The sequence below is a fragment of the Saimiri boliviensis genome, chromosome 14 (assembly GCF_048565385.1).
Source record: "Saimiri boliviensis isolate mSaiBol1 chromosome 14, mSaiBol1.pri, whole genome shotgun sequence".
Lineage (NCBI taxonomy): Eukaryota > Metazoa > Chordata > Mammalia > Primates > Cebidae > Saimiri > Saimiri boliviensis.
Genome location: NC_133462.1, coordinates 81,748,126 through 81,769,061, shown reverse-complemented (window position 1 = coordinate 81,769,061; position 20,936 = coordinate 81,748,126). Strand labels below are relative to the sequence as shown.

General features: G+C 40.6%; 1 protein-coding gene across 1 annotated transcript in view; it reads left to right on the top strand.

The window, feature by feature from the left end:
• PCNX2 (pecanex 2) overlaps positions 1-20,936 on the top strand; it is a 291,889-nt gene that overhangs the window by 147,441 nt on the left and 123,512 nt on the right. The window contains exons 20-21 of the mRNA XM_010351533.3: positions 7,083-7,224; positions 10,057-10,234. Coding sequence (XP_010349835.3) covers positions 7,083-7,224; positions 10,057-10,234 — 320 coding nt within the window. The remainder of the gene's footprint in view (positions 1-7,082; positions 7,225-10,056; positions 10,235-20,936) is intronic.

Sequence of the window (20,936 nt, the reverse complement as noted above, 5' to 3'; positions counted from 1 at the left end):
AGTACAGATGGTTAGAATCTCACTGAATAAGCATTTCATTCTCAAATATTTGGAAAGGCATGGATAGTAAATTCAGAGCGTATTAATGCTTTCTCTTTTATTTGCAATTCATTGCTGTATGTGTTTCTGACATGAGTGAACTGAAATTCTTACGAAAAACCTACTTTTGTTATTATGACCTGTGGTAAATCCTTGCAGAATGTAATGGGATTATGTCCCTCCACTCAAATCAGTCCATCTCTACACTCTGGAAAATCTAGTTCTTACTCCCCTATTTAAATGGTGCGAGGGCTGTTCTACAGTGATGACACAGCCACTCAAATGTTTCTTTTAATTCATATGTTTTTCTAATAGCACTGGGAAGAGCTTGGCTTATATTGCTCTTCATTTACCTTTTTTTTTTGCAGGAATCTAGCTAAAGTTGTCATGTCTCTCTGAATTGATGACAAATGTTGATAGAACTCTGTAAAAAAAAAAATATATATATATATATATATATTTTTTTTTTTTTTGAGACGGAGTTTCGCTCTTGTTACCCAGGCTAGAGTGCAATGGCGCGATCTCGGCTCACCGCAACCTCCGGCTCCTGGGCTCAGGCAATTCTCCTGCCTCAGCCTCCTGAGTAGCTGGGATTACAGGCATACGCCACCACGCCCAGCTAGTTTTTTGTATTTTTAGTAGAGACAGGGTTTCACCATGTTCACCAGGATGGTCTCAATCTCTCGACCTCGTGATCCACCTGCCTCGGCCTCCGAAAGTGCTGGGATTACAGGCTTGAGCCACCACGCCCAGCCTGTAAATATATTTTTATAAGCAGGCTGAACTGCATTTGATATGCCTCAATCTGACACTGTTGATCTCTTATAAATTGAGAAATCAGAAAAAGGAATTTTGTGCAGAAATAAACTTAACTGTAACTGATTGCACTTTATGAGAGATTAAAATAGGAAATGTCATTTAATGTGCTATAGTTACATTTTTCTGTTTTGTAATCAAAAAAATACTTCAAAAAGACTGCTTTTTTTTTCTTAGACCCTCTGCTCAATGTAATCATCCAGAATTCCCTCAACCACTAAAAATGATAAGGTGATAAACATTTACCAAACCACAGCTCTCTGGCAGACATTCTAGTAGGTACATAGTACCTACCCTTAACAAATTCAGAACCTAGTGGGAAGATTAGTATTTAAGTGAACAATTACTCTATGCTATGACATTTACTAAAATTATAGAATTCACAGAGTACAGTGGTGGCATGAAGGAATAACACTCTTTGCTTTGGAACTAGGAGTGATACAGGTTGAGTATCTCTTATCCAAAATGCTTGGGACCATATTTTTGATTGTGGTTTCTTTTGGATTGTAGCATATGAGCATTTCCTTTAAGTATCACATTGGTGCTCAAAAAGCTTTGGATTTTGGAGCATTTCAGATTCCAGGTTTTTGGATTTGGGATGCTAGATCTGTATATACAAAGCACCTGGCTCAGTGTCTGGCAGACACCTAATGGGTACTCAGTACATGGGACTTCAGTAGAGCACTGAAGGTAAGGAAGTGGGGGGATCCACCAGGAGCAGGCAGAAAGGGGATACATGGTTTATAAAAAAATTTAAAACAATAAAAATACCAATTAAAAGTTACTCGTTTTTATTGTCACCATGTACTGAGAATTCTGCACAGTGTCAGTGGTAAATCCTCTTCCTACCAGAATAGATGCTTCAAACGCCCTGCCCCTGGCAGCCTCTGGCAGTCACTGTATTGGAAGCAGGGGACTCAAAGGGACCTGAGGTCTCCAGAAGGCAAGATAACAGGTCATGTAAACAGATTGGGAGTTTCTCAAGCAGGAAAGACTGAGCGTCATTCCAGGAAGGCATCTAGCACACATAGAGGCACATAAAACATCACGGTTCACTCCAACGTAGGGGGAAGTAGAAGTTGTTTTCAATCAGTGGTGGCAATCAGTCAGATATCAACATGGAAGAAAATGAGTCTTGGCCCCATCTTACACTATACATAATAATCAATGCTAGATAGTTTGCGAATCTAAGTATGAATGATAAAGCAATAAAGATCTTAGAGAAAACCATAGGAGAATGTGATCATCATCTTTTTCTCTTACACATAGCACCGAAGGCCCTAAAAGAAAAAAAAAATGAGAAGTTGGAACATGTTAAAATTCTGTATTTCTTTTTTATAGAAAATAAATACAGAATTTATTTTGTACTCTGAATTTCACTACTAAGAGAGTGAAAAGCTAACCATAAAATGTGAGAAGATTGTCTTCATACATATCCTGGCTAAAGACTCACACCTAGGATGTATAAGGAACGCCCAAAAATCAATAAGGAAGAGACATATAATCTAATTGGAAAAAGAACCAGGCAACAGAAGGAAGAACTACTTCACAAAAGTGTGTATCCAAATGGCCAGTAAACATGTAAAAAGATACTCATCTGTATGAGTCATTAAAGAAATGTAAAATGAAACCATAATGTGATACCACTCTACACACACCAGCATGGCAAAAATTAAGAAGAGAGAAAATACTTTGGCAACGATGTGGAACAAACAAAAGGAACTCTCTTGCACCATCTGCGGGAGTGTGCATTGGCACAATACCTTTGGAAAGTTCTTTGTCATTTTCTACTGAAGCTTGCTATATGCATGCTTGCTAACCTACCAATTCTATATGTAGTTATATACTCTATAACTAGGTTTTGATGGGAACCTGCCTGGAGTAAACTTAAAAAAAAAAAAAAAGGAAAATAAGGTTGTTGAGAAAGTGAGTGTGGCCACATTTTTTAAAAATGGAAGTATTTTCCAGATAGCACCTGGAAAATAACCAGCATCTGAAAGAAAATATAGGGCCAAAAGAAGGTATTTTTAAAATGCTTTGAGACGGGGTCTTTGCTCTGTGGTCCAGGCTGGTGTGCAGTGATGCACCCACAGCTTATTGCAGCCTCAACTTTTGGTCTCAAACAATCCTCCCACTTCAGCCTCTCAAGTAGCTGGAAATACAAGCATGCACCACTATGCCCAGATAATTTTTAAACTTTTTATAGAGAGAGGGTCTCCCTATGTTGCCCAGGCTTGGGGTATGTTTTTAATGGAAGATATTATAGCAATTTTTTTTTCTGATGAGAATGATTTAGTAAAGAGAAAAAAACCAAGTAGTGAGGAGAACGGGGGATCATTGCAGGAGACAAGTCCTCAAGTAGACAGATAGGAAGCATTGGCAAACAATGTACATATCTGGCTGGGTTAGGAAACTGTTTATCTGCGTAAAAGATCATTATAATTTTTAAGAAAAGATTGATTAAAAGCATGGAAGACAGAAAAGAAGGGACAGATATGCCAAGAGTGAGCACATGGAATCAGCAGTTTAGCCCTTCAGTCCTTCAGTCTCCATATATAGAGGAAGATCATCCAGAATAGTAGTTCTCAAGCTTGAGCATGTATCAGAATCATTTGTAGGACTTGTTAAAACACAGATTGCATTGCCCAGGGCTCAATCCACAGATTTCTGACTCAGTGGAGCTAGGATTGAGTCTGAGAACTGGCATTTGTAACACATTCCTAGGGGCTGCTGGTACTGCTGTCTCCACTGTTCCTGAAAGTATTGCCTGAGGTCCAGGAGTATCTGCATCACCTAGAAGTTTATTAGAAATGTAGAATGTCTGGCTCCATTCCAGATCTATTGCATCAGATAGTGCATCTTAACAAGGGGTTTATTTGCATGTTGATATTTGAGAATCACCATTTAGGACAGTGTTTTTCAGCTTTGCCCGAGGTGATTTCAACATGCAACTATGAGAAGTGAGAAGAGCTGGTTTAGGATGACTCCAGGTATATTGTCTGCATGGCTAAGTGAATGCAAAGATGTATGAGGAAGAGAACGTGTGTACAGGTTAACAGCATTCCATTTTTGACATGTATTTGAGAGTTCCTTTGGGACATCAGATGAAGCTATTCAGTTGAATATTTAGATCTGAAGTCCAGGAGAAAGATAAGATACTGAGTTATAGATTTGAGTGTCATCAGCATGGAAGAAATAATTAAAGTTGTGGGTGTTGAGCATATCGGCTCAAGAAGATGGGAAAAATCATACAGACAACAGCAGACGACCAGGGATAGGGGAAGAGGAGACTACAGAGGAAATGGGAGAAGAGTAGGGCACAAGGTCTGGGCATGAGCTGGGGATGGATGCCGGAATGGGGAAGCTAAGGACAGCGAGAGTTTTAAAAAGAAGGGAGGATGAATGATGTTTTATGCCTCAGAAAAGTCCGGTCAGAGAGACTGAGAGGTATCAGTTATTTGACAGTCAGGAGGTCACAAGTGGCCCGGCCACGTGAAGGTCAGGGAAAGGGTAGCTGCAAATACACAGAGGCAGAGGTGTCCCCAGTAAGCAGGAGACACAGAAGTGGGAACATCAGATGTTGACAAGATTTCCAATAAGCTGAGAAGGACAGAAAAGGCCAGAGAGAGCTCTAGAAGGAGGTTCACAGTGGAAGGTGAGTTTTCCACACAGAGAATACTGGGATCTTGCCACTTGCCTTGGGAAAGAGCTAGTGATGAGGCAGGGAGTGACTGCTGAACCAAGATGGCAGGAGCATGGGATTCAGGATGTTGTTGGAGCTTGGCTTCAGGAAGAGCCAGAAGGTAGATATGAGTATAAGTGAATTTGTAGTTGGAGGGAATTTGTACCTCATAGACTTCATTTTCTCTAGGAAGTAGGGGTCAAAGTCATTTACTGGGAGGGAATGCAGGAGGGGTCTTGAAGATTTTATAAAATTTTTTATATGCTTTCACAACAGATTAAAATCCTTTAATCTGTATGTAAAATGTCTGATATACCTAGACTTTATTATATATAAATCATTCATTATGAAATAACACATTTCCAAACTCACTCCAGAAGAAAATTATGCTTTGTCCATTAAGAATACTCAACATTGAATTCCTACTCAAGATCCTTGCTCTTGAACTTTACTCTCCTCCCACTCTTCCTCCCTGTTTCAGCTGTCACCAAAATTTCTTATTTTTATCTGGAGGATTTCTCATTGTCTTTTCCATTTATGAAGCTGATTGTTGGGGTATTTGTTCACACAATACTTTATTTCCAAAGTCTTAAAGAACTTTTGCTCTATCCATTCTCACCATTCCTAGCCCATTCTAATGAATTCTTTTCAAATAAGATTTCTGAATGCTAAATCTCTCTGTGTGTGCGTGCACGTGCGTGTGCACACACACACACACACACAACACACATTTTTTCCTTTTTCTGAGATGAAGTCTCACTCTGCCACCCAGGCTGGAGTGCAGTGGCACAATCTCGGCTCACTGCAACTTCTGCCTCAGTGTACAAGTGAATCTCTTGCCTCAGCCTCCAGAATAGCGGGGATTACAGACACATGCCACCATGCCTGGCTAACTTTTGTATTTTTAGTAGAGTCCGGGTTTTGCCATATTGGCCAGGCTGGTCTCGAACTCCTGACCTCAAGTGATTGCCCACCTTGGCCTCCCAAAGTGTTGGGATTACAGGCGTGAGCCACAGCACCTGGTCTTTCTTCATATTTTTCATCTAATGAAAGTAGTTATGTTTTTGAGTTGCAAAGATGATATATTCTTATATAGAAATATAAGCCAATCACAAAGAAAGTAAAAAGTTTCTATTTGTGTATGTGTGTTTATGGTACTTTTTGAGATCCATCATGTAGAGCCCCAGTGAAGCTGATTGAAAACAGACAATTTGTCTGCTATCCTGGTTAAGAGACCTGGAAGGAACAGGCTGTTTTGTCAGCTTGAACTTTTCCTCTTTTGTGGATTGTTCTTTTGCAACCCAATGTAAAAACTACATAAAATTCTTTTTTTAACTATAGGTCATTGTGGGGTATCGTTTTTTACTATAAATTGTTGAAGAATGTGGTTCCAGGAGTATGATGGCGTTGCCTTCCACCGTGCAGATTTAGGCTTTGAGGCTCGCTGTGGAGAGCATGGAGCCCACAGCAGAGCTGGTTCATTTGCTGGTGGATGGGGGCCCACTGCAGCCTCCGGATTACTGACACAGAGAGCAGGGGCAGGGAATGAGATGGGCCTACCTGAGGACCCTGAACCTGAACCTGCTGTGCTCTCCTCGAGGTGGGAAGCAGAGGAGAGTCCTGGCTCTTGTTCCACATCCAAGAGGCAGGGATGAAGCATTTCCCTACCCCTGAATGTGACCTAAGGAAGTGTGTGCTCTGACCACTCAGACCAGCTGCCTCTTCTCCCCAGAGAGAAAAGGACAGGCTCCCCAGATGGACAAGCATGCATTGCTCATTACCCCATCTCCTGCCATGAGGAATAGGAAGTGGAAAGGATCTCTTCCCATCAGCAGATTCAGAGGATGAGCAGGACACAGAAAACTGGCTCAAAAAGCTAAAGTTAATAATTCAAGGTCATTCACTGGTGGTTGGTAGAGACTGAATGCAAACCCAGGTTGGTCTAACTTAAAACCTTAGCCCTTAATGGAAATAGACTTCAATCTTTGTGGTACTCTCTTTGTTGTAAGCACTCAGAAGAAAGGTGATAGATTCGTAGTGACGGGGGTTTAGGAATCAGCTGTGTCTTATTTGCATGTATTGCCCAGGGATTTGTTTATGGTTTAAAGATTAAAAAGAGAGAGAAGAAAGCCCAGAAACTAGCTTCAGCCACAAAAGTGAACCCTAGCTTAAAAGGAGATAGACCTATGGGATTTTTTCCAACCTTCATCCTTCACCTTCAACCCCTACTACTCTGAGATGACTTGATGCTATGTGACAGCTCATTCATTGGACTCAGTAAATTATATATGAAGAAACCAATTGACTTGAAAAATTGCGATGCTGATCTATATGACTGTATGTATATTATTATTTATGAACTGCGCAGAAGCAAAGCTAACAGTTGCTGCCTGGAACAAAAAAGGCATATCATGTTTAGTATCAGGAGTTCTTAGTCAGCAGCTTTTGAATTAAAAGTGGAGATAATATGAATTATTGTTACCTGTACTTAAAGAAAAATCCTTTGATCAGTGGTTGTTTTAAGTGGCTTTTATATTTCTTTCAGATGTCGCCCATTTAATGTGGTTTGAAAGACTCTATGTTTGGCTTCAGTGTTTTGAAAAATATATCTTGTACCCAGCGCTAATTTTGAATGCCCTCACTATTGATGCATTTTCAATAAGCAATCACCGGAGACTTGGTACCCAGTAAGTGGATCATGGTTTATTCTCATAATTATTTGGGTCACATTTTCAAAATCGAGTGAATTTTCAATAAACAGTCTGCAGAAAAAGCCAACCTTCACCTGCTGTTATTGGCCATGTAAAAATAAGCCATGTTGGTCTTTTACTCAAAACCCACTGGAGCTAGACAGTTATTGCAGAGTGACTGGGGTGCAAATGAAGGTAGATCTGCTTGAAATGATGTGAGTAAATGTCAGTAGATTTGAAAATCATCCCGCAGAAGCTTAGTCAGTGAGCCTTAATAAGAAAACGGAAGCACAGTGTGAGTCCGGGATTCCTGGAGTTCTTAACATCATGCTTAGAGCTTTATGAACTGCCTCATGTCATTTCATTTAGCAAATACTCTATCATTTTGTGCTTGGGGGAGGAGGAAATTAATCACTGTCACTGCCGTCTCTGCATTTATCAAAAGAAGCCTCATAATTTAAAAACTGGCACACAGACTTCATACTGTCAAGATGCCCATGTCTTTCAAAGCATTAACCATGTACAGTTGAGTTATTGGTTTCATATATTAAAATTAATTCTGAATTTACAACATGGAAATCTTGATAATCTGTGGATTTGTCATTCTGATGAAAGGTGAAAGTTGCTGGTCAAATAAGTCGTTAGAGTAGGAGGTTGTAAGAGAGATGCTTTTCCAGATGTGCTCATTAGTCACATTGCTTAAACACTGTGTATCCAAGTCAACCCTGATGCATAATCCCAAACATACTAATTCAAACCTGCTCTTCCTTTCAGGGTGTCATGAGGATAAATTGATTAACATTCTCCAAAGATTGAGCAGGCTAAGATAAAAGGCATTTTAATACTCTGTTGGACTTTGAGTAGATTCATAGTCACACAAAGCGGACAGGAAATGATCCCATAACCTGTCCTAATTGGACTCTGTCTTCCTTCTAGTCCAGACCTGTTTCTGTTAGACCAGGACAAGAATTCTATGTCCCTTTATACTTAGAATTCTAGACTTCAAATCCAGGGATGGGAATTAGTCTCACTGGATTTGAAAAAAAAAAAAAAAAAAAAAAAAAAGGCAGATGATTGGACTTCAGACTCTTTATACAGTTTAGGTGGGACCCAGTGTAGGAGATGACCAGAATTTAGAATACCATGTGCTTCCCTAGGGCAGGGATTCCCAGTATGGTGTTGTCCTGGTTGACCCTGTGACTCCCCCTGCCAGAACAAGGCAGAGGCTCAGTTTCTCGAATGGGGACACACATTCAAAGCCAGAGTAACAAAGAAGGTACCAGTGGCACTCTGGGAAATCCAGTTAAAGGATTTAAAGTTTTCTCTACTCAACTGCAGGACAGGGACCTTGAACTAAGGCTATGGGGTTGAGGTCAAGTTGTTGGAGAAAATAGATGGAAGGGCTAGAACTCCAGAAAAGTCAAATAATTAAGAGAGGGTTCATTTGGAAGTAATATTATTCTCTATCCCCTGTGATTTTTTTCCAGACACTAAAGTCAGAAAGGTGCACCTTACCTATATAACTCTGAATATCCTCAACTCCCAGATGGTAACATCAGCAGTTGTTTTGCTCAGGTCTGAAGGCATTAAAAAAACAGCAGATTGAGGAATATGGAATTTCCAACTTTTTTTTTTAATGTTAAAAATGACAATTTTGTACTCCTTAAATAACCTCATTCTGAGATAAGATATTCACAATGCTGATGAGGGCCCTGAGTCCAAGATGCTTCTAGGCTGAGGGACATAGAGGCATGGCCCCAGTTTTCTATCATTAGCCAGGGAAAGAAAACCTCTCTTACAAGTGCAACCATTTTCTGGAAATGTTCCCACCTCTGTCTTACAGTTGCTAAATATAATAGCATGTTAGAATTAGAGAGGAATTTGGTTAAAATTGCAGTGCCTTTCTTCAGAAAGCCAGGCCCTTCAAGAAGGCACTTGCCTGCTCTCTTGGGCTACAATGGGATGTGATCATTTGTGCTCCAATCTCAAGATAGATTGTTCATTGTTGACCTTATCATCTGGAGAATTGTACACGTGACACATACTCCCTACATGGGTAAATAATAATAATCTAACTCCTTAGGCAAGAGCACTCAGGACTGCAGTCCTCAAAGCAAAGTCCTAGAAGAGTATTCCTTTGCCTGTATGGCTGAGCTCCTTAACTGAAAAGGCCCATTCCATGGAGAAAAAGAAAATGATGATATAATTGTAAACCACAAAAAAAGAGAGAGAAAAAACCTTATGCTCACTAGGATGACAAATATGCTGAGAAACATTAGAAATTAATATGTAGAAATAGAAAAGGCTTTATGAAGATACTGGATTTTGTCTCTATTCAGAATTTCATACCTGTTGTTATGTCACTGTTCCAACTGGATTCTTTTCTCACGAAGAGGCATACCCTGAGCTGACTCTAGCAGGGGCAGAATGTTGCCTGTTTTCTCATTTGGCATTCGACTTTCTGGGAAATGTCCATTATCACTGCAGTGGTGAGTTCAGATAAGCTCAAAAGGAGCTCTGTGCCCTTGCTGGAGAACATGAGGGACTTTGAAGAGCATGTGTTGTAATGGCAAAGACAGTGTTCTTGAGAGTCACTCAGGACTGAATTTCCATTTTTGTTCTGCCCCTGTGAGACCTTAGACAAGTTTCTCAAACTCCCCGAGACTCAATTTATACCTCTGTAAAATGCAGACAATAACGGGGACTCATAGACTGGCTTTTTGTGCCTGTAAAATGCATAATGCACCATGAATATTGGAGAAATGTTAGGAAATGACACCTAGCAGTGTGTACACTGTCATTGATTGGGTCTTTTTTTTTTTCCCACAGCTGGGACATCTTTCTGATGATCACTGCTGGCATGAAGCTATTACGGACTTCATTCTGCAACCCAGGTTACCAGTTTATTAACTTGAGCTTCACTGTCATCTTTTTCCACTTTGACTACAAAGATATTTCAGAGAGCTTCTTACTGGATTTCTTCATGGTGTCCATTTTATTTAGCAAGGCAAGTGAATTAGCTATTTTCTTCACTTTTACATTTTAAAGGGGACAGTTCTCATCACATATTCTGAGTTTAAAACTTATTTTTTTATTAAAAATTATGGGAGAAAATGAAATGGAATTTTACATGTATGTTAAACTCTTGCTGCCATTTGGAGAAAATTGCCCATGGAATGTAAGTATGCCTTGTTATTTGCTAAAAATCACTAATTAAAATGAATTAGCCAATGGTGTGACTTTAAATTGTATTACCCTTTTCTCGGTTAACAATCTGATTATAAAACTTCTCTAGATCTTAGGCCAGGCACGTCAGCTCATGCATGTAATTCCACCACTTTGGGAGGCCAAGGCGGGTGGATCACCTGAGGTCAGGAGTTCGAGACCAGCTTGACCAACGTGATGAAACTCTGCCTCTACTAAAAAATACAAAAATTAGCTGGATGTGGTAGTGGGTACCTGTAATCCCAGCTACTCAGAAGGCTGAGGCAGGAGAATTGCTTGAACCTGGCAGGCAGAAGTTGCAGTGAGCCGAGATCACGCCACTGCACTCCAACCTGGGAGACAGAGCGAGACTCTGTCTCAAAAAAAAAACAAAAACAAAAACAAATAACCAAAAAACCAAAACACACACACACACACACACACACGCACACACACACATACATACACACACACACACACACACAAAACTTCTCTGGATCTTAAAATGCTATGAATTAAAGATTAGTAACGTTCGCTGGTTCCTTCCTCCCCATCTCCCTCCCTTCTTCCCTCCCTTCTTGCCTCCTTCCTGCCTTCCTACCTTCTTGCCTCCTTCCTTCTCTTTTCTTTCTTTTCTTTTTGCCTCTTGATGTAAATTTTAAGACCTGGTTCCCAAGAGCAGGGGTTTGGAGTATTTCCAACACTTTAGCTTGTCTCAAGTCAGGATTTCATCTATTAAGCAAATTTATATGTGGGCAGTGAGAAATTTTACTTATAATTCAGGCAAAATATGGGGCTGGTATCTAACGTTTAGTTAGTGTGAGGGAAATAAAATCCTCTGGATACTTGGGAGTTCCTTCATGACCATATCTAGTCTGATCACTGTAATGAAACCCAGGTTTATAAGCAGAAATAGAAATTTGGAACAGCTCTTGGTGAATAAACTCAGTGATAATACAACTGCTTTCACATGGTGTTCACACTCACAGCCCCAGCTGAATACAGCAGCCGTGGGGTTTCTTCTTGAGACTGACTTCAGCAACATCTTTCCCCTTTTAGTTAACAATTTTTAAAATTTTTAAGTCTTCTAAATTTTAAATTAAAATTTTTTCTACCTCTGAGGCAGTGCTGTTAATCTTTATTTTGTTTCAATTACTTATCTTTTCCTTCTACTGGCTTTCTCTTGGATTCTCTTAGGTAACAAAAATAAAAAACTCTTGTACTGTACTAAAGAAGCCCCGTAAATAATTGCCGCCACCTCATATTGCATGCGAGTTTCTTTTTTTTTTGGAGACAGAGTCTTATTTCTTTACAAACACAGTGCCATTCACAGGCTGGTGTGCTGTGGCACAGTTATTGCTCACTGCAGCCTCCAACTCCTGGGCTCAAGTGATCCTCCTGCCTCAGCCTCCTGAGTAGTGAGGACCATAGGCATGCACTACCACCATCTGGCTAATTTTGTAAAAACTTTTTGTAAAGATAGGGTCTTGCTGTGTTGCCCAAGCTTGTCTCCAGCTCCTGGCTTCAAGTGATTCTTCTACCTTGGTCTCCCAAAGTGTTGGGATTATAGGAATAAGCCACTGTGCCTGGCCACAAGTTTCCTCTTATAACTCCAATTGGGCACTAATTTTCAGTCACCTATGTCTCTCTTGTGTCATCTTCCTTTGGTTTCTCACTATTACTGCTGCAACCTACCCCAATTTCTATATTTTCTTGTAGACCCTGGCCTTAGTCAAACATTTGTTTCCTGTTTGTGTGAGTTCTGTTTTGTTCTGATTAACTTGTCCCATTTTTCTTACTGTTCAAATCACAGGCTTCCATGAGCTCTTTTCCTTCATTACATATAAATTTCTGTTATCTCACATAATAAATGTAGAATTATATCCTATAATCTTTAAACTATTTGTGAAGTTACTAGAAATTATTTCACTGTTTGCAGGGGTAAGAGTTTATCATCAGACCTAAACAGCGCAGTGGCTCACACCTATAATCCCAGCACTTTGGGAGGCTGAGGTGGGTGGATTACTTGAGCTCAGGAGTTCGAGATCAGCCTGGGAAACATGGGGAAACCCAGTCTCTACAAAAAATACTCAAATTAGCCAATCTGGGTGGCAGGTGCCTGTATTCCCAGTTACTCTGGAGGCTAACACAGGAGAATTGTTTGAACTGAGGAGGTGGAGATTGCTGTGAGCTGAGATCGTGCCACTGCACTCCAGCTTAGGTGACAGGAATAAAACTCTGTCTCAAATTTAAAAAAAAAAAAAAAAAAAAAAAAAAAAAAAAAAAAAAAAACATGTAAAATGTGCCAGAAGGAGTTCAACTCCTGACATTCCTGACTCTGGCATTATTTACATTTTGACATGATGATGTTTATATTTCTTTCTGAGCCTCAGTTTCCTGTCATGTGGAAAATAATAATGCAAAGTCATTTGAGAGGATTTGTCAATATAACTGAAAACAGTTAAGTAGAACATACTCTCCAATAAAAGGTCATGTTTTTAAAGCTGTGTGTAAGTAGAAAAAGAGAAATTACACACTGCTGTTTGTGAAGGGATGTGGCCACTTTTCCACACTGACCTGTCAGTTTCATACCATCTTGTATTAGTGGGTGGCCCCAGGTGAACGGAAGAGGAGTGACGTTTCTTTCTGTAAGAGTCCTGGAGTGTGGCTTCTAAATGATTCCTTATCTATAGTAAGAAAAGTGGCTTTCATTTATGGGAGCACAGGCCACCTTTCTGCGTTCTGACAGCACCCCGCACTGGCAGCAGTCTACTGACAAAAGTATGTGGCTCAGAGTGGGAATCTCACCGAAGGGGCTTTAAAGGAGCAGAGAAAGGCAGTAAGCATGGCTGCTGGTCATCCTTCTGGTCCATGCAGACACTCAGTGACATCCTGTGCAGAATGGGGAGGGTAGAAGCTGACAAGAACATGATCTAGGCCAGGCACAGTGGCTCACGCCTATAATCCCAGCACTTTGGGAGGCCGAGGCAGACACACACCTGAGGTCAGGAGTTTGAGACCAGCCTAACCAACATGGTGAAACCCCATCTTTACTAAAAATACAAAAAAAAGATTAGCCAGGCATAGTGGCAGGCACCTGTAATCCCAGCTACTCAGGAGGCTGAGGCAGGAGAATTGCTTGAAGCTGGGAGGCAGACGTGGCTGTGAGCCAAGATCTCGCCAGTGCATTCCAGCCTGGGCGACAAAGCGAGGCTCCATCTCAAAAAAAGAAAAAGAAAAAGAAAATGATCTAAAAAATCCACAAAAACTTAGTCATGCAGGCATTTGACTTTCACTTTGCCATCATCTTTTTGAAGCACCAATTAAAATATGAGTAATTTCAGATAGAACCAGAGTAGCAGCTTTCTTATTTTCTCTAATGGAGGGAGCATTCGCACATACTATTTGAATAATCCACTCTTAGGCTGGGATAATAGCTAAGTGACAAAGGGAAAAAAGAAAAATTGTGAGACAAAAGCTAAGAAAATAGGCGGCACGTCGGAAAGTGGGGATTCTGAGTCCTGGTCCATCTCGCCTCCCGCGAATGCCTGATCACTCCTTAGCTTTAGAGAGCTGGTGACAATGAGTTTTCTGGAATGAGAGGCATGATCTTATTGTCTGATAAAAAAAGAATATAGTGAAAGAAAGAGACAACGTTTGCGATTTTCCTGGAAAAAAGCCAGTAGATATTAGTGACAGAAGATGATCATATCAAGGAGAAGTTCACAGTTAAGGTCTCCTATAAAGATTCTGCCTGAAAGTCCTAATTGATAGTTCCTTTTCATTCTGCTCATTTTAATATATCGTTTTCAAAAAAAATTATCTTTGAATGTATTTCCTAAGGGTTTTTTAGAAACCTCCACTGTTGTGCTTACAGGCAATCCTGCTCTCTGGGGCGAATCCTTGCACAGTGTGAAATGTTACTTGTCCACGAGACTCATGTACGTCCTGCTTATAACAGGACCTGTCACCTGACTGCTGCAGGTATCCCCCAGCCCTCCCTCAGCATTGCTCCTGTTTTACTAAATAGGGAAGTATTGTTAGCCTGGCAGCCCCCCTTACAGAAGGACCGTGAAGTTAATGAAGCAACATTTGGTTGGCTACTCAGTTTTCTTGGAAGAAAGGAGCTGCACAAATATAGGACACAGTATTATTTTGAGTCAGTTGCCTCTAATCCTTCGAGCTTTATGAGTAGAAAGGGAGGAGAGAAGTGATTAGTGGAAGAGTAAGATCAAAGCGCCAGGAGGCCACGGAAGGAAACAGATGGCTTCCAGAGGGCCCAGGCCCTGCCCACATGATATTCTCTACCTCCCTAAACCCCCAAATCCCCCAATGCCCCTGAGGTCTGGAGGATGAATATTGCCTAGTCTTTTCAGTCTACCAGACCTGGTTTAAAAACAACCACAAAAAAGGAAATATTGAGTTCCATGGCCGGAATCCACTAGGACAAATTAAGTACAGCTCATGTATTACAGGGTGGGTGGGACACTTTCTAGTGAATGTTGTCCTGGGCTTGCATGTGTGTAGATATGTGAGTGGGTTTGCCAGGCGGGGGGTGGGTAGGAGGACAGTGAGAAAGAAGGGCCCCTGCATGCCCCTTCCTGAGTCATATGACCCTCCAACTACACATCCTTTTTCCCCACACCTTCATTTCCTCAATCCCTTCCCTCTCTTTATCTTGCTTCTTCAGTCATTCTTTTCTTTTAAGAACGTTTGTTATTCATTGGTGACCTTTCTGGTATGTCTCAGTCTTTAGGGGACAGTAAAACATGCAGATGAGGATATTTAGTTGCAAGGAATATTGATGGGTTCAGGAGCAAAGATGGCAAAACCTCTTTCTTGCCCTCCCATTGGCCCTGAAAAAGTTCTTAAAAACCACTGTTGGCTGGGCACAGTGGCTCATGCCTGTAATCCCAGCACTTTGGGAGGCCAAGGTGAGTGAATCATGAAGTCAGGAGTTCAAGACCAGCCTAGCCAAGATTGTGAAAGCCAATCTCTACTAAAAGTACAAAAAAATTAGCCAAGCGTGGTAGTGGGCACCAGTAATCCCAGCTACTCGGGAGGCTGAGGCAGAGAATTGCTTGAACCCAGGAGGCAGAGCTTACAGTGATCCAAGGTCGTGCCACTGCACTCCAGCCTGGGCAACAGAAGTGAGAATCTGTCTCAAAACAAACAAACAAACAAACATTGTTGGTCGGGGCATGGTGGCTCACACCTGTAATCCCAGCACTTTGGGAGGCTGAGATGGGTGGATCACCTGAGGTCAGGAGTTCAAGACCAGCCTGGTCAACATGGTGAAACCCTGACTCTACTGAAAATACAAAAATTAGCTGAGCATGGTGGCACATGCCAGTAATCCCAGCTACTCGGGAGGCTGAGGCAGAAGAATCACTTGAACCTAGGAGGCAAAGTTGCAATGAGCCAAATTCACCCCATCGTACTCCAGCCTGGGTGACAGAGTGAGACTCTGTCTCAAAAAAAAAAAAAAAACAAAAACAAAAACAGTTTTTAAAATCATGGTAACTTTGGCTTGTTAGAGGATGTAGAAGCAGGACTTGAGAAAATTCTGCCATAAGATCATTCTGCCAGCATTTCTAGAACACGTTAAACATAAAATGCTACAGGCCATTAGTTCAACATGGGGCATAACACTTTTGCCACTTAGGAGATCAAAATTAATGCATGAGGTTGTATTTATGAGAAAGCTGTATGAGTAGTCACACCAGAACCGTGATGTGTGGCTTTGTCAACCGCATTAGATGTTTAAGTTATATGAAACTGAAATTTCTAAATGGCATTTTCCTTATTTTGTGAGTACAAGCAGAAAGTCTTGGGTTAAAATAGAGCCACTTTTAAAAAAATGCATACTTACACAGAAGTATTTGTTCAAAATACTTTGTTCAAAAAAGCAATTGTTCATTCACTGAGCACTTATTGAGTGCCTGCCAGGCATTGCACTGGGTATTCTGCAAAGGTTATTAGTAATATAAACGATACCAAATCTTTGTTTGGTACTTCCTGTGAGCCAGGAACTTTTCTGAACACTTTGTGCAGAATAACATACGTAACCTTCACAATAGCTTTGTAGGTGGATACATCTCATTTTATAGATGAGGAAACTGAGGCACAGAAATGAAGTGAATTGCCAGAAAGTCTGCTAACTATAAAATGGTAGGGCAGGATTCAAAGCCAGGCAGCCTGGCTCTGAGTCTGTATTTTGTGATGCTGCCTTCCCTGCTTGGAGAGTTTGGAAAAAGAGGCAGACAAGTAAAAAGATAATTACAGGAAAGAATAAGGGAGGTGATGGTGGTAGAATTTCAGAAGTGTACATAAAACTAGTGCCCAGTCTAACCTGAGAGAATAAAAAACAATGCTCACCTTATGCTTTGAGGAAGAACGAGTAAGTCAGGCAAAGAAGGAAAAGTGAGTTACGCAGAGGAAACTGCATGTGTAAAGGCACAGAAGCAAGAGAGGAGTTGGCACATTCCAGAAACCCTGAGATATTTGGGAAGTGTGAAAACGTGGAAAGGACAGTGGGTGGTTGGGAAAGTAAGAAATGAATCTGGAGGTGTCTATGAGATGGATCTCAAAGGACCCAGCATGCTAGGAAATTTCCTTAAGCATTCCCAAACAGGAAAACTACGAGAGTTTAGACTTCATTGCTACATAAGCTGACGGATGCTAAGCAGAGGAGTAACAGATCAGAATTGCATTTTAGAAATGTCTCTTTGTGGAATTAAATAAACAATGAGAAGGCGTGGAGTCTTGGACCTGAATAGGAAATTATTGCAATCATCCAGGCAACTCATGAGAACTTGAATTGAGGTGGCAGAAGTGAGGGGAAGAAGGGAACAAATTCAGGAGGCATTTAAGAGAGAGAATTGATGACATTTACTGACCAGCAGATATGGGGGACAGTGCACTGAGGGGGAAAGCCACCTCTGGGAGAGCTCTCAGTGTACTTCAGTGACTAGACAAAAGGGGGTATCATTAACTAGATTAGGGAATAATAAAAAAGAGAAAGACGTTTTTGGGAAAAGGATGTTAGCTTTGATGTATTAGATTGTGGAATGAGAGTGATAAAGGTCAAAAACAGAAACCTGGAAAACAGGATTTTTATTATTTTATTATACTTTTTAAAATGTATTTAATACCTAAACATATTCTTATCATGATAAATTTAGAAAAGCAATGGAAAATACAAAGAAAGTCTGTTTTTATACATACCTCTCTCTCCTTAACCCCAACCTCTTCCTATGGATAACTATTCTAACTATTTTGGAATGTATCTTTCCAGTCCTCTGGTATATTTACACACACACACATTCACACAAATTTAAAATTTCAATTGGTTCATTCTCTACATGCCTTTTATCTCCATTTTTTGCTTAAAATATGTCTTAGAAGACTTTTCCATGACAGTACATACTATGTTACTATGTTGCCTCTTCCATTTGACTCCTGCACAGAATACTATAGCATGTACCATAATTTGATGAGTTATTCTGTTATTAACAGGGACCTAGTTTGTTTCCGAGCTTTTCTGTGGCAGTTGGGACTTCTTGGGTCACAAACCACAGAAACCCAAATGAAACTGGCCTAACGACAAAAGAGAACTTAACAGTTTACATACCTGGTTGAATAACCCAAAGGCTTGAGTGATACCATTGAAGTTGTGTTTAATTTCTCCTTCTCTCCCCTCTGTAGACTTCATAGTTAGATTGGCTCTCTCTCCATGGTGATAATTATGGTCACTAGCAGTTCTATGTTGATAGCATTCTTATAATTAATAATCCTCCCCCCAAAGAAAGAATATCTTTCTTGATAGTTTCAGCCAAAGTCCTGGGGTGAAGGAGAAATCTCATTGACTTCTTGAGCCACATGTTCATTCTTAAGCCAGGTACAAAGGCAGAAGGGATATGGGTTCCCTAGCTGAAGAGTCCTGGACTTCCTCTGGAATTTTAACCAAACCTCAGGGATGGTAGTCAGGGGAAGCAGACGGAAGTGGCAGGTAGCCACTGCATTGGACTACACAGAAGGTCATGTTTAACACGCTGGTGCATGTGAGTGTTTTAGAAGCATAGACTCCTGGGATTGGACTTGCTGGGTCGAGAGGATGCTCTTGGAAGGGTCTCAATAGAGGGTCCTTCCAAAACACATACTGCTGCCAACAAGGATGACCAGCATTTAAGAAACAGGTAGAGGAAGAAATATGTAAGGGAAGATTGAGAAGTGACCCATGAAACAAAATTAAGTACAGTATAATAGAAAGCAAGAAAGAAAACAGTTTTAAGAAGGAATAATCAGCAATGTCAGAGTCTTCACAGAGATCAAAGCCCAACACCGAAATGCCACTACTAGATTTAGCAACAGAAAAGCCACTGGTAAGGCTGACAGCACAGTGGTTCTGGCACTGTTAGAGTGAGTTCTCCGAGGTCTGGTGGTTTGCTGCCTGACTGACTTCCTTCTTTGTATCCTCTGTGCTTTCTTTAGTGTCCTTGGTAGGATGAACTCTCAATACCTATTTGTAAATGACCAAATCTGTTCATTGATCACAGATCAGTGTATTTAAATGTGGGTATTTGGGAGAACTTTGTAATGTGCTTTTCACTGAGGCTGTCTTTAAGGGAAAACTCTACAATTGCAACCACTTTAGGGCTGTTGATTCTTTATTGGTCCAGAAGAGGTGAATGGTATTAAACATGACGTTTTTGTTACCTGCGAAGGATTTAGTCCACTGCCCTTGCAGGAATAAACGTGCTAAACATGTGCGATGCAAAGACTAGTCTGCAGTGTGTACTTAACGGCTTAATGGTGCCATCTCGACATTTAAAACGCAAGCATTGACACTTTTAGTACAAGAATTGGGTCCTTAGGCATTCCTAGCCAGGAGAACCATAAACAACAAATTTTATTTTCTCTGGTGTCATTAATCTTAGCGTGTTTCCCTCTGCATCCTCCAGGTTTCTGGATGGTAACATATGCACCCACCTCCTTCACAGGGTCAGTATGTGGACTGACTAATTCACATTATCCTGAAATGAGGTGACGGTCATAGCATCCCTACATTATCTTTTTGGTGAGATCGTTTTGACTCATGCTCCATTTTCAGTTTATTTTTAGCTCATTTTCCCTCACTGGGCTGAAGAATGGACTTGTCAGGTTTATTGATCTTTTTCATAATTCTGGAATCGTCAGTAAGGTCATTTCACAGTTTGCTCTCTGCTGGATAAGACTAACCCCCATAACATCAATCCATAAGGCCTAGTGTTCTTCCTACCCTACGGCATCCTATCCTTAAGAATGTACATCTGCTCTGGTAAAACTTAAATTGTCTACAACTTCCTATGGAAAATTAGTCTGGATTAGATATCAGCCACTTGGTTGTCATTTGAAAGCGTAGATGACCAAGAAAGAATGAGACAGAAAACAAGGACAAGAATGAGGAGAAGAACAGCAGCAGGAACTTTATCTTCAACTAGACCTGGGAGGTGGTTGGTTGATTAGTCAAAAAAAAAATTAAGCAAGAAATACTAAATGATACCTCTATACTTATCTTAGTTATAATAACTTAAAAACTTACACATTAACTTCCATTACCAGTATTCTGATAGAGAGCAAGGACTTCCCTATTGTGTGTGTGTGTGAGATGGAGTCTTGCTCTGTTGCCAGACTGAAGTGCAGTGTCGGGATCTCAGCTCACTGCAACCTCCACCTCCTGGGTTCAAGCGATTCTCCTGCCTCAGCCTCCCAAGTAGCTGGAAGTACAGGCACACACCACCACTCCCAGCTAATTTTTGTATTTTTAGTAGAGATGGGGTTTCACAATGTTGACCAGGATGGTCTTGATCTCTTGGCCTCGTGATCCACCTGCCTTGGCCTCCCAAAGTTCTGGGATTACAGGTGTGAGCTACCACACCTGGCCAGGACTTCATTTGAGAAAGAATCTACAGAATGACTATATGGTCTTTTTCAGTGAACCATACCCATGATACATTTTCTAGGATGTTCAGTTTCCATTTCTGTTTTTTTTTTTTTTTTTCCTACTTGAATTGAGACATTAGTTACTCATGAAACAGTCTGAAAGTAGTCCACATTTTCTTTCTTCCCAACTCTCTTGTCGTTCATATCTAGGTCCACAGCAATATCTTTAGGGACTTGCCTTCATCAAGTCATTAAGCATTCCACTTAGGTGTGATAGATACCACTCTCTTTCATTTGCATTCACATTACAAGAAGATTGTTTTAAAGATGTATTTTGTATTAATTTTACATTTACAGAAAAGACATGAAGATAGTATAGAGAAGTACGATATATCCCACACCCTATTTCCCTGTTACTAATATCTTACATTTGTGTGGTGCATTTGTCGTAATGAATGAGCCAAAATAGTGTGTTACTATTAAAGTTTATACTTTATTCAGACATCCTGAATTTTGTCTAATGTCCTTTCTCTGTTGGAGGGTCCCATTTACAATACTGCATGTCACTGAGTTATCCTGTT